The sequence below is a fragment of the Jaculus jaculus genome, chromosome 1 (genome assembly GCF_020740685.1).
Source record: "Jaculus jaculus isolate mJacJac1 chromosome 1, mJacJac1.mat.Y.cur, whole genome shotgun sequence".
In the NCBI taxonomy this organism is placed as follows: Eukaryota; Metazoa; Chordata; class Mammalia; order Rodentia; family Dipodidae; genus Jaculus; species Jaculus jaculus.
The window spans coordinates 167,077,367-167,090,498 of NC_059102.1; the positions used below are offsets into that span (position 1 = coordinate 167,077,367).

The following is a 13,132-nucleotide window of genomic DNA, read 5'->3' on the forward strand; positions in this document are numbered from 1 at the left end:
GCTGGGCGGGGACAGTGGTCTCCCAGAAAAGCTGCCAGTCAGTTCCCAGCACCCTGGGCACCAGGACTGCTGCACTTAGAGAGAATTAGTCACCTTGTAAAAGTTAAGGAGGTGATTAGTCATCCTGTGAAGTGAAACAGGTAGGCCTCATTCAGCACCCGGAGGGTGAAAGCAGGCGGCTCAGCTCTGCCTGCTGTTCAGGAACTCGGGAGGCACCGGTAGCTGCAGAGGCAGTCACCCTGGGTCAGACAGGACAGGGAGAGCAGGGCGCTCGCAGCCTTTGCCAGGTGGCAGGTGCAGACTCTGCACCTGCCCCCCAGGGGGTAGTGAGAGCCAGCCAGACCACACCAGGCCTTGGCAAGTGGCAGGCAGCTGGCTAAGGACATCTGCTCTCTATGCTTTCTATGCGGCTGTTCTGAGAGGAAACAACGACCACTTTGAGGAGGGGGAGTTCTCTAAAGCCACAGATCACCAGGGGCTGAAGCCGCGCAGCCACGTACTGACAGGCATTGTGTTTCCAGCACCTTGCCGGACTGGATCTCCATGGCTCACTTCCTCTTGCTCCTGCTGGCAGTGGCAAGTGTGCCTAGGGCGTTTTACAGCTGCAGAAATAGGCTCTGAGGGATGACTGACTGCTCCGGGTCACAGAAACAGGCAGCGGAGCTAGAGCACATCCAAATCAGTTTGCTTCCCTGGGCAAGCTGATTCCCTCTGTCATCAGCTGTGGTTCCACCCTGGGCCACGCTGCCCTAGGGTGGGCCTTGATGCTTGGTGAACATGGGACAGCACCCACGTTCCCTGTAACACATGGAATTTCTACTCAAGCTACCTGAGGAAAGGGTTTTACTGTCGAAAAGACTTGGAAATGACAACGTTATGTCCTACTGCCCTTTATGACAGCAACAATGTCACAGCTCACCCTTGTGAAGTAGTTCACAATCTTAAGAGACCTGGGTCAAAGGTTTCAAAGCCTGGCTAAGGAACTTGGGGTTCCGTTTACAGAAACATCATGATGTGAGAGCTCTGGAGGGCATGATCTGAGAGGACGCTCCCTGCAGGGTTGGGGGGGGTCTGGGCAGGAAAGGTGGGGCAAGCGCGATGGCCAGGGGTGCGGGGAGGTGGCCGAGAGGGGAAGTGGACACAGTGGGATGGGAGAGACTTTCCACTCACCGAGTTCTTGAGGTCGAGGTACTTGGTGTTTCTGGTCACTGGCATCCCAGACAGGAAAGCTAAGATGTCATTGTTTGCCTATAAAACAGGCATGCTAAGGTGGAGCAGTGACCCACCTAAATGGGCAAAAGGTTCAGCCATCCTGGGGCTCTGCCTGCTAGCCAAAGCCTGAAGGAGCATATGGCGTGCAGCTCCTCCACCATCCGGCGGCTTTTCAAAGTCAATGATCTCCCCACATTTCCAGTTACTCTCCCCCCTTTCCACACACAGCATCAAACCCCAAGGGTCATTCCTGACCCACTCCAGGGGAAAGGCATTTTGTGTGAGATGCAGAAAGACCGGAACGGGTGGGTTGGCAGGGAAGAAGAGGCAGACAGTACGGCAAGGCAAAATGCTGAAGCACCAAGCTAGGGTCAGTCACTAGGCCCCTGTGACCACAAGTCTTGGATGGCAGTCTCAGAGGCAGCCATGGCCCACAGAGGCAAATCCCTCCCCCGCCAGTCAGCAGAACGGCTGGGGGAAGGTTCCGGTTGGGAGGGTGGAGGGCGGCGAGCGGTAGCGGCGGGCGAGGGTCCGCGAGGCGGCGGTGCACACTGCAGCAGCAGGGACACTGGGAGGGCCAGGGCGGCCGCTTACCTCATCCAGTACCGCGTTGCGCTTGGCTCGTTGTCGCTGCCGAAGCAGCACTAGGCCAGCTATGATGTCCGACGGCACGATGTCGAGGTCACGGAAAAATTCCGCAAAGAGGTAGGCAATTTCTGAGTAGGCATCCTATTGAGGTCCACAGGGCAGGAGGAGGCAGCAGGAGAGGGCAAGACCCAGGAGTGAATCCTCTGGCACACCCAGTACTCCCGTAATACTGGCCAGGCCTGCCCCAGGTGGGTTTGTGCAACAGGGTCCCTGAGGGTCCTGTCCTGGGCCTCGACTCCACTAATAAGGCCACTGACTTGTCTTCCAGCAACCAGGTCTCTCCTCTGCGGAGGGCCTCCAGTTCACACCGACTGCTCGCTCGCAGCGTCAACCTGAACCATTCCCTCCTTCTCCTTCTCCTTCCCCAGACAGCCCTGGCTTACTTCTCCTCCAGCAGAGAAGCCAGACTAAGCATGTCAAGTTGCTCCTGCTCTGCCACTTGTGACAGTGGAGTCCCCCCGCTTTAAGGATTCTAGGAACTTCTAACTTCCCATGCTTCCCAGGGGCTTAAGCTCAGTACCCACCATAATGTGCTTGAGAAGGGTATAATTATGGGGCTACTGGCCTCTCTGGCTTCAGTCTGGGCCTGGGCAGGAAGCAAGGGCCAGAGGCAAACCTACTACCTGTGGGCTCTCAGTCTTCCCTGTGTCTTGCTGCCTTCAAGCCAGAAGTGTGTCAGGATAGGCCAAGGTGAGAACAACCTCAAGGCGACTGGTTCTGTCTCACTGAGCACGTGAGAGAAAAACCACCAAGGGTTGAAAACACTGGGAGCCACACAGTGTTGGCTAGTGCTCTGCTCCGGCTGCCTACCCTAAGGGGAAGACCTGAGGGGACCAGTTCAGAAATACAAGGGTTTATGTAAATTCCACTTTCCAATGTTAGCATTCAATTCCAGTTGCTTTGTTGTTGTTGGTGGTGGTGAGGGTAGCGATGTGCGTGTTTTGTGCATGTTCACATGAGTAAATGAATGTGCATATATATGTGTGCACATGTGCTTATGAGAGGTTAACATTGGGTGTCTTCCTGGACCTCCCCGCTACCTGATTTATTTATTTATTTATTATTTTGGTTTTTCCAGATAGAGTCTTATTCTAGCCCAGAGTGAGTAGAATTCACTATGTAGTCTCAGGGTGGCCTCAAACTCATGGCGACCCTCCTATCTCTGCTTCCCGAGTGCTGGAATTAAAGGTGTACACCACCATGCCCGGTGTACACGTTATTTATTGAGACAAGGTCTTTCACTTGAACCCAGAGCTTGTTGAATCTAGCCAGCTTGCTCTGGGGAATCCTAACTCTATCTCCCAAGGTTGCAGGCAGGCTGCCATGCCTACTTTGCATTTATGTGGGCGCTGGGGTCCCAACTCAGCAGCTTTACCAACTGCTATCTACCAGCTCCCAATTCTGGTTTTTTTGTTTTGTTTTGTTTTGTTTTTTGGTTTTGTTTTGATTTTTGTTTTTTTGAGGTAGGGTCTCACTCTAGCTCAGGCTAACCTGGAATTTACTATATAGTCTCAGGGTGGCTTTGAACTCACCGCGATCCTCCTACCTCTGCTTCCCAAGTGCTGGGATTAAAGGCGTGCACCACTACGCCCAGCTCCAATTCTAGTTTTTAAACAACACCACTCAAGCTGATGAAAAACCATGTGGACTGGACCTGTGCATGGCCCATGTGTGTCTAAAGGGACTCGTGCTTGGGTCTCCTCTGGCATGTTTGACCTCTCACCAGCTTTGGACAACAGTATGCCCAGTAGGAGAGAGTGCTCTCCACAGGCCTCAATAGGACCAACTTCCATCTATTAAGGTCTCACTTCCTCCCCTGTGCGTGGCCTACCTGCAGCCAGGTCTGGGCCATATCCCCTCAGATCCACACACTTATCCACACAGCCCCATAGGATACTCCCCACCCACCAGGGAACATAGGGGCTTTCTTAAACTAGGTTACTCACTCTATGGCCCTCAGAGGGTACAGTTGGGGAAGAGCAGCTTGAAGCTTCCTGGGGGCTTCTGAGGAGGGCACTGCGCTGTCTGCCTCAGGTCTCCTGACCTCACTGGCTCTGCTACTAACTAGCTGTGGGATGTTGAGTAAGCCACTCCACATCTCTGGGTCTCAGCTGACTGATCTGAAAAATGAGGGATGGGACTAGATGACCTCTAAGGACCCTGCCCTGTGCCATAGGACCCAGCTCCCTCCCCACTCAAAGCCACCCCCACTCTGTTTATTTATGTATTTACTTATTTTTGGTTTTCCGAGGTAGGGTCTCACTCTAGCTCAGGCTGACCTAGAATTCACTGTGGAGTCTCAGGGTGGCCTTGAACTCATGGCAATCCTCCTACCTCTGCCTCCCAAGTGCTAGGATTAAAGGCATGTGCCACCACACCCGGCCTCCTGTCTCTCTTTTGGGGCACTCTGGCCACGCTTCAGGCCTTCAGTGCTGAAGGCAGACTGTGTGCCACCTAATGTCCCCAGACCTTTCCCAGGATGGCAAGATGTTACTTTTCTTTGTCTTGTATGCCTAACTTTTGAGCACTTCTCCTCCTAAACTAAACTGTGCGTTCCAAGGGGGACAGCACAGTCTTCACTTCTTTCTGTTCTCTTGACAAAGCAGGTGGATGGCTGCTTTACAGGCCGGGGGAGTCGACCAGTGCAGAACAGACCATCCCACAAGCAGACTGCCAGTCTGCTCATGCTCAGAACCCTGCGCCTCCTGTCAGCCCTGCCCACTCGGCATTTGCTAAAGAAGCAAAAGGTTCCTTAATGGCATGGTGGGAACCCGAAGCAAGTGACCTCTGGTACTTACTGACTGTGAGTCCTTTGTCCGGGTGCAGCAGAGGAACACTTTGAGCCGGCGGGACCAGCTGGTGGCCTGACCCTCCTCTAAGCGGTGCCTGTAAAAGGGGAGAGTCCGTAAGTGTGAGGTCAGAGGGCTGGGCCAGCCCAGCTAGGCCCAGATGTTATGGAAACAGGGCAGCCTGTTCCCAGGACCCACCAAAGGGCTCCCGAGCAGAGGAACCTGGGGAAGGAACAGGGGGCAGGCCAGGCATAGCTGGGTGGCCAGTGATGTGGCTTTCAGACAGCCAGGGCATTCCCTGGGGACTTCTGTTGGCCTAAGCTGGAAAGCTATTGTGGAGGAGGAGGGTACCCTGACTTTTAGAAGACTGACCCATGGTCAAGCCATGGGGGTTTCAGTGCTGGGAACCCAAAGTAGGGTGCCTAAAGACATAAATCAAGAGCCTTGGCAATGTGAGCCAGTGTGGCCTCTCTGGCCTCTTGTTCCAGGGGCCAATACAGACCTCCAGACAGGCCTGCGTTTCCTAGCAAAGGATGCTGGACACTCACACTGAGCACTTGTCAACATTTATGGGGCCAAACGAGGCTTTACACTTCCCAGTTGCAGCTATTTTCTGGTGGAGCAGGTGCCCTGCCTGCATGGCTGACCCCTGCCTATTCTCTCCCTCCTCTTCATCTGATGGATCTGACTGCCTAGATGGGGAGTCAGGGGGCCCATGAGTCAGTGCCCAAAGGTAGAGCAATGGGCCACTTTCCCCTGGAAGCTCCTCACTTTGGAAGCCAGAAATCACTACATTTTAAACATAAAGATAACAACCCTGGGGCTGGAGAGATGGCTTAGCAGTTAAGCGCTTGCTTGTGAAGCCTAAGGACCCCGGTTCAAGGCTCGATTCCCCAGGACCCACATTAGCCAGATGCACAAGGAGGTGCATGCATCTGGAGTTCATTTGCAGTGGCTAGAAGCCCTGGCGTGCCCACTCTCCTCTCTCATTCTATCTGCCTCTTTCTCTGTCTGTCACTCTCAAATAAATAAATAAAAATAAACAAAAAAATTTAAAAAAAAGATAACAACCCTGGCATCAAACATGTAGATTTCCAAACTGAGCCAGGGAGGCTACCTGGCTTTTAAGCCCCATGTTAGCCCCTTAAAAGCCCGTATCGGGCAATCAGGAGGGAAAGGCAAGGGTAGCACTCAAATTCATTCAAAGCACTTGACAGTCACTAGGAGTGGTAAGAGGCTGGCTCTCATTGAGCTTTCTGGATCTTCTACATGACAGAGGGCTGCTCCCCACTCCTGGCACAGCCAACCAGCCAAAGGGAGGTGAGAGTAGGGTCTTCTGTACTAATGGAGGAGGCTGGGAGGATGCAGGGGGCCATGCCGTCTGTGGAACCAGCCATTCTTAGGGACTTGGGCAGTCCTGTATTGTAAACATCCACCTCTCAGGGGAGTGATGAAGGAACAGTGTAATGGCCAAGCTGGGTTCTCAAAGCATCACATACTTTAATACTTTCTAACCCAATGGGGATTTAAAACAGAGTAAGGGGAAGCACTGACTCCACACTTCACTGAAGTACCTCTCATGACCACTAGGAGACAGACGATCTTAGGACTGTGTGTGAGAAGATGGTACGTTTGGTCAAGTGCATCTACCAACCAAGCCAGGGAAACACAGACCAAATCTGGACAGAAAGTTCATGGACCTCAACAGCTCCCTGCTGGACATCTCACTATGTGAAAGAGGGGCAGACATTCCTTCTGCAAAACACCCAAGATCAAGGCTCCCTTGGGAAAAATGCCCTCCCCAAGGGCCCATCAGATTTCACTGGGAAGAGAAAGGGCCAGAGATTGAAACACACACCTGACTTCCAGCAGCAGAGGGTGCATATGCCCGCCTGGGAAGTGGCTGGCTTGAAAATGTCCCTGCTAGGAAAGCTGTTTGTTAGTTTCAGAGTAAGCGGAGGGCAGTCTGGCAGGTGGTCAGATTGACCGAGCCTGGTGGCCAGGCTGCTCTCGGTGGCCTCGCAGGAGACCTGAGCAACCACAACAGGTCAAGGGCCTACGAGCTTCGGCCTGGTGGTCACCTTCACAGCGTTTCAAAACCACAAAGAGCTTTCTAATTAAAATGACAGCGAGTGCCAACCCCCGCTGCACAGGCTCTGACAGCCCAGCCGTGGGCCCCAAAGGCAATCACCTGGAGTCAGGATGGGAAGTTTTCTCCAGAGCCCAAGAGCCCAGAAAGCAGGTCGGGTGAGGCATGTGCTCAGAGAGGCAAAGTGGGACAGGGGGTGGCGGCCGCCAGCTGTACTGGGAGGAGAAATGGGCTCCAGAGCCTTGGCTGCAAGGCCTGACATTTGGGGCTGGGAGGTGGCCAGACCAGGCACGGGTGTGGCGCTGGCCGTTTACCGATCTGATGAGCCGACGTGGAAGGCCTGAGGCGTGAGAGTAAGGGTAGGAGCAGTCCTGCTGGGCCTGGGTCTAGCTGGGAAGCCTGCTTCGCTGGGCCATAGATGGATACCACTTCCTTACCCTACAACCATGTCCTGGATCCCTCATCTGCAGAATGGGTTTCACAGCTGCACAGTGTTGACAAAAGGATTAATGAGACTAGCTAAAGGGCTCTCACAGGGCCTGCCTTACAGCAGAAGTCTGATTATCCAAACTTACTGTGACCCACCCTGGCAGGCCCCTACCTTGTTTTCAATAAAAGGAGGCACAGTGACCATGCCTGGATGCAATCCCTCATATTCTCTGCCATGGCCTAGCTTTCTCCATTCTTTAAAACACCAGATGAAGGCTGGAGGGATTGCACTGTGGTTAAGGCACTTGCCTGTAAAGCCTAATGATCTGGATTCAATTCCCCAGTACCCATGTAAAGCCAGATGCACAAAGTGGTGCAAGCATTTGGAGTCCGTGTGCAGCAGCTAGAGGCCCTGGCACACCCATTCTCTCTCTAGCCAGATGTGGTGGTGCACATCTTTAATCCAAGCACTTGGGAAGCAGAGGTAGGAGGATCACTGTAAGTTGGAGGCCAGCCCGAGACCACAGGTCAACCTGAACTAGAGTGAGACCCTTCCTTGAAAAAAAATAAAATAAAATAAACACCAGAGGAGGGCTGAGGAGATAGTTCATTGAGTAAAGTGCTTGCCTTGCTGAGTTCAGTCCCCAGAACCCATGTTCTGGATGTGTTGACAAGAAATATACTTGTAATCCCACTGCTGGAGAAGTGGAGGCAAAGAATTCCTGGGCCCCCGTCAGCCAGTCTAGCCAAGTTAGGTAAGTTCCAGGCCAACCTCAAAAATAAGTGCCCATGCTTGAGGAGAAATGACTACACTGTCCTCTGGCTTCCATATACACATATGTACACATGCGTAAACACTTACATGCACCCACCTATGAACACAAAACATCATGTGAAATTCACCCCTCGCCTGGAAGCCTTCCTTTAACCTCTAAAACCTACAGGCAACCCAGCAGAGAGGTTAAGCAAGAGCTCTACAGCCAGACTGAGGACTAAGTTCCCAGTCTTGTCACTTACCAGCTATGTCACATGAGGCAAGAACCTCTCTGTGCTGCACGTTCCCCACCTCTATCATGGGGATGAACTGCTACCTCATGGGTAGTTGTAACTAACTCTGAGGACTGCTTGGCTGAGACTGTGTCTCCTGTGGTTACAACCATCGTGATGACTGACAGGAGCATCGTGTTAACTACTCCACATATATTATCTCACTTCAACCACGCAATGACACAGTGAGAGAGGAACTGTTATTCTTTTCAGGCAAGGAAACTGAGGCAGGGAGAAGCTGAGTCTTTTACACAGAGCCACAGGATGAACCTACTGGGGAGCAGGAGCCTCCTCCGTCCATCAGCTAGTGAACCTGCTAGGGCACGGCCCACCCACTCCACAGACTAACCGCAGATTGTAGGTCCGCAGGTTGCGCTGCCTCCTCTTGGTGGCTCTCAGCTTGACAAAGGTGCGGCCCGTGGGGTCGAAGACGCAGAGGACAGTGATGCACACACTGAGGATGACCACCCAGTTGCAGACAACCATTCCTGGAGGGCAGCAGTGAGAAGGAAGAAGTGGTGTTGGGGACACCTCCCTGGGTCATCAGCTCTGAAGAAAAGGGCACCTGAGCTGCTCTGCCACCAACTGCTTCTGAGATCTGACAGCAAGTCTCAGAAGCTCCTGGTCTTCAGCCTTGCTAAGTCATATTCCCAAAGACCACCCTTGGCACCAAGTAGGTAGCTCTGAGCTTCCAAGGCAATGTTGTTGAGCTCTGTGCCTGCTGCTGCCCACCCTATCAGGGTCCCAAAAGGGCCAGCAGAGCTGAGTGAAGAAGGCAGTCTTACCCACACGTCTCCCTGTGGTGATTCCTGAGCCATTTTCTTTGCAAACTAGCCCTATCTCATCTACCCCCAGCCAGCTACAGCTGGAGAATGGTTGGGGGAGGCGGGGCATACCGAGGGTGACGTTCTTGGCAGTGAGGTCATTGCAGGAGGTGTAATACTGTGTGAGCCAGACAATGCCCACGATGGCATAGATGAACTCGATCACCAGGATAGCTGCAACGAGAGGCAGATCCTGGCTGAAGGCTTGTGACCACCCTCTGCACTCCAGGGGAGGGTCCCGAGTCTGGGCCTCCAGGAATCTGGCCAGCTCACAGCAGGGGTAAGAGGCTCCTCTGTCTTGCAGGCTAGAGGTTGCCCTACCACATTCTGTTCTGTTGCCCCCTCCTCCTGCTTGCTCCCTTGCATTAAGTCCTCAGGTCCCCAATGCCTCCCTGAGATGGTGACTGGAAAAGTATGTGAGGAAGAAGAGCTTCCCAGTTTTGTTTTTAGGATTTAAGAATTACATGCCTGAACTATGGGATCAGGCGCACCTCGGGCAAGTTACCTAGTCTCTCTGAGTTCGCATTTTCTCCTCTAAAAAGTGGGAGTGATGATGTCCATGTCACGGGACACTGAGAAACTGGAAGGATCTCTCAGCAGAGGCCTCTGGAACTTGGGGTGGTGAGAAAGGAGTCCCAGAAGCCAAGAGGTAAAGTGTGCGTCCTGCTGTGGCCCCTGTGCTCAGCCCATCAGTGCACTGCGCCTGGAGTCCACGTGAGACCTGGCAGCCTGGCAGGCGCAGCACGGTGCTGCCATACTAGACTCTTAGAGCCAGGCAGTACGTGTTCAAATGCCAGCTCTGACACTCCTGTGCTGACTAGCTATGTGACCTTGAGAAAGCTAACTAGCCTACCCGGCCTCCAGTGTCCTCATCTATAAAACGAGGCTAACACTCTCCTCTGTATGAGCTAACATAGGAAAGCATGAGAGAGGCTGCTGGGACAAGCCTGGAAGAGATGTGGGTTGGTTCTCTGGGGAGCTGACCCAATCTGGCCCGAGGGGCTTCCCAGTGACAGGTGGGGGTGTTCCAGAAGGATCACAACGCAGATACACTTTGAAGACATGTTCATGGTATAGAATAGGGGTCAAAAAAGTTTGTCTGTAAAAGGACAAGAGGGGAACTATTTCAGACACAGGACAGTCTGGGTAATAATTGCTTAGGTAGCAGAGCATCAGAGAGGACACATATGAGTGGATGTGTTCCCCCCCACAAAAAGATTCGCAAAACAGCCAGTGGGCTGGGCTGGGCGGGGCCTCATGTCTCAACCCATAAACCCAGGGAAGCCTAGGCTCAGAGCAGCACCCCGCCGTCCCACAGGGTCTGGCTAACACAAGTAGCCCCTGCCCTGGTGGGCAGCCCTTACCCAGGCGCACGTAGAGCACGTACTGCATGGAGTCGCGGGGCTCCGTGTGGAGGATGCCCCCGCGCATGCTCAGCCAGATGATGGCCATCTCAGCGATCATGCAGCTCAGCAGGATGCCCAGGTAGCCGCGGCCGTGGTCCACCAGGTTAAGGGAGCAGGCCTCGTGCGGGTTGTAGACCAGGCCAAAGAGCACCACGGACAGGATCACGAACCTGCAGGCAGCAGGGGGCCCATGAGCAAGGCCTGCCGCCCCGTGCCTAGCACTGGCGCTGGCAGGGAGCTCCTGACCCATCTTGGGCTCCGGTGGAGAAGGGGCCAGTAGACAACTCCCTCCTAAGAGCCCTTTGGGTGCCTCTGAAGGATGGTAAAGGGGAAGTAGGGAGCCCAGTTGTTAGTGTGGGGAGGCAGTGTTGACCACTGTGCCCACTGCCCACAATCCAGGACCCATGGGCCAGGAGGGGTTCTGACTCCATGTGGGTATTACCTGGAGGAGCTCTGTGCTTCATTCACCTCCTTCTGGGAGCAGAGGGACAGATGGCCAGAGGCCTTCCCTTCCAGGCCCTTGTCCTCAAACCCTGACATGTGGACCCAGCTCTGAGACTCACCAGGTGGTGTGCAGGAGAAAGAGGAAGATGGCTGGCAGGACAAGGTCATCGCTGCCCACAGACCAGCGCCGCCGGAACACTACAATCCCGGGCATGGCTGGCGGCTCTGGGAGGCTCAGCGGGCCTGGTGGTCACCTCCTGAAATTAAACAGAACCCTGGAGATGTCTGCGGGTGCTCAGCAGCCGCACCAAAGGACACTACTCTCTGGAGCTGCTGGGCCAGTCCCAGGTGTGGCCAGGAGCACAAGTCTCCTGGGCACTGGCCTCAAGTCCCCACCCCAGCTTTTCCCCACTGCAGGGGCTGATGCATCTTCAGGCAGGAGCTGCTCCTTGTCCTCACAACTCCTACAGCCAACACCATGGGCCTCAGCAGCAGCTGATCCCTGAGGCCACTCTTGTCCCTCCCCAGACTGCCACTGCCTGAGGTCATCCTCACAGTAGCCGCCCCTAACTGAAGACCTGGGCTCTGGCTGGGTGCGGCAGTGCGGCCCTACAATCCAGCCGTCAGGAAGCCGAGGCAGGACGATCATGAGTTTGAGTCCAGCCTGGGTGATACAACAAGACCTTGGGGAGGGAGGGAGGGGGAAGGGAGGGAGGGAGGAAAGGAAGCAAGGGAGGGAGGGAGGGAGGAGTGGGGCTGATGAACACCAAGGTGAGGAGTGCCAAGCACATAGTAGGTCCTCATATGGCTTTGCTGAATGAGACCTGTGATTTCATACTCTTCTGGAACCCTGCAAGCATGCTTGCACTTGGTTTTGTACCCATCTGACAAAACTCTACTATAGTCATGGCTCCAGAGCGAGAAGGCTGTGGCAGAGAGACTTGGGTCAGGAATGCAGCTGGGGTACACCTCTGGCCCTCACTGTGGGAATAATGACCACTCGTCCACAATTCTCCCTGGGCCCAGCAGCCTTCAATGCCTGGTTCCCACTTCGCTGAATTAAGTGGATACGAACTAGATCTCAGTAAGCTCAAGGGCGGAAGAGTAGTGGCACGGTCGGGAGGCTGCTCTGAGTAGAGACCCGGGAACTGCTCCCTGGCGTCCCTGCACGGCTCTGTATGGAGGGATCCCTGATGGTGGGCAGCTGCCCCTAGGCTGGCAGAGGCTTACATGACACTTGGTCCAGGGGCGGGCAGCAGGTCCTCTCCCTGGTGATGGCTCCAGGGAAAATGTGTGTCTGCGGAGAAGCAGCCAAGCCTTGGCTGGCCAGTGAGCGCGGCCCTTAGGGTGGGCGAGGGGGCGTGGAGCAGGGTAGCCGCCGGCCGGCCCAGCTTGGCTCAGCATCCCGCCCTCGCCCCCGCCCCCTCAGGCGCTGCCACTCCAGGGCTGCTCCGAGAGCTGGCCGCCTGGGGTCGTGTCTACTCCTCCCCCCCTCAGGAAGTGACATCATCCCACTCTCGAGGAGTTGCGGATTGTGGGAAGCAGGAGAAGGATGGGGAGTGAGGGAGCTGTGGCGAGGGAGCAGCCCCAGGGGCAGGAGGGTGTGCTGTGGGCTGCAGCAGGGTCTGTGACAAGCAGAGCCCACAAAGCCGGCCCGGGGTTTGGAGTGACGGGACAGGAAGGGGCTGCGGCGGGACCTAGCTGCCAACAGCTGGTGTAGCGGCCCCCTCTCGACATGCAGGTGGCTCACAGAGGTAACCTGAGCTTGGAGTGGTATTTGTGGTGGGGGGAACTGCTGGAGGCCCTTCACACACAGCACAGTGGAATGTATTCAGAGACATGGGCTGGTGTGGGGCCCGAATGTACTGAGGCTACTCATTCTGCTCCACTGCGGTCAGGGGAGCTGGAACACGGTTCCTGCCTGCAGGGGCCGGTCAGAGAAGGTGCTGCTTCTGCCAGCCTCCGGGAACGCCCGCTAACAGTGTGGCCCTTCCCAATCACGGGAGCCGGATGGTTCCTCTCCCTCACCCTTCCTTGAGCAGTCTAGAAAGGCCAGCACTCTAACTCACAAGCACCCAACACCCAGCACCTCGGAGTTCACACTCAGCACCCCAGCGCTGAGCTCCCTCTCCAGTTTGCAGGCTGGGAAAGTGAGCTAAGCCTGGCCCCCGATCTCGCAGTGGTGACCGAAGGACTATGAAGACACTAGAGTGATATGACCAGTGGCTCTCCCTCTGCTCAGGG

At 54.9% G+C, this 13,132-nt stretch overlaps 1 protein-coding gene across 8 annotated transcripts in view; it reads right to left on the minus strand.

The window, feature by feature from the left end:
* Positions 1-13,132, minus strand: part of Dagla (diacylglycerol lipase alpha) — a 69,741-nt gene that overhangs the window by 18,468 nt on the left and 38,141 nt on the right. For 4 of the 8 annotated variants that reach the window (XM_045161048.1, XM_045161058.1, XM_045161062.1 and 1 more), the window contains exons 2-8: positions 11,008-11,145; positions 10,403-10,614; positions 9,111-9,212; positions 8,564-8,702; positions 4,659-4,746; positions 1,807-1,941; positions 1,171-1,248 (exon numbers count right to left, since the gene is read on the minus strand). In XM_045161048.1, the coding sequence (XP_045016983.1) occupies positions 1,171-1,248; positions 1,807-1,941; positions 4,659-4,746; positions 8,564-8,702; positions 9,111-9,212; positions 10,403-10,614; positions 11,008-11,102 (849 nt within the window). In that variant the 5' untranslated portion in view covers positions 11,103-11,145. Of the gene's footprint in view, positions 1-1,170; positions 1,249-1,806; positions 1,942-4,658; positions 4,747-8,563; positions 8,703-9,110; positions 9,213-10,402; positions 10,615-11,007; positions 11,146-12,118; positions 12,259-13,132 lie in introns of those variants that run through there. The other 4 variants (XM_045161071.1, XM_045161076.1, XM_045161044.1 and 1 more) reach the window with 3 other exon arrangements.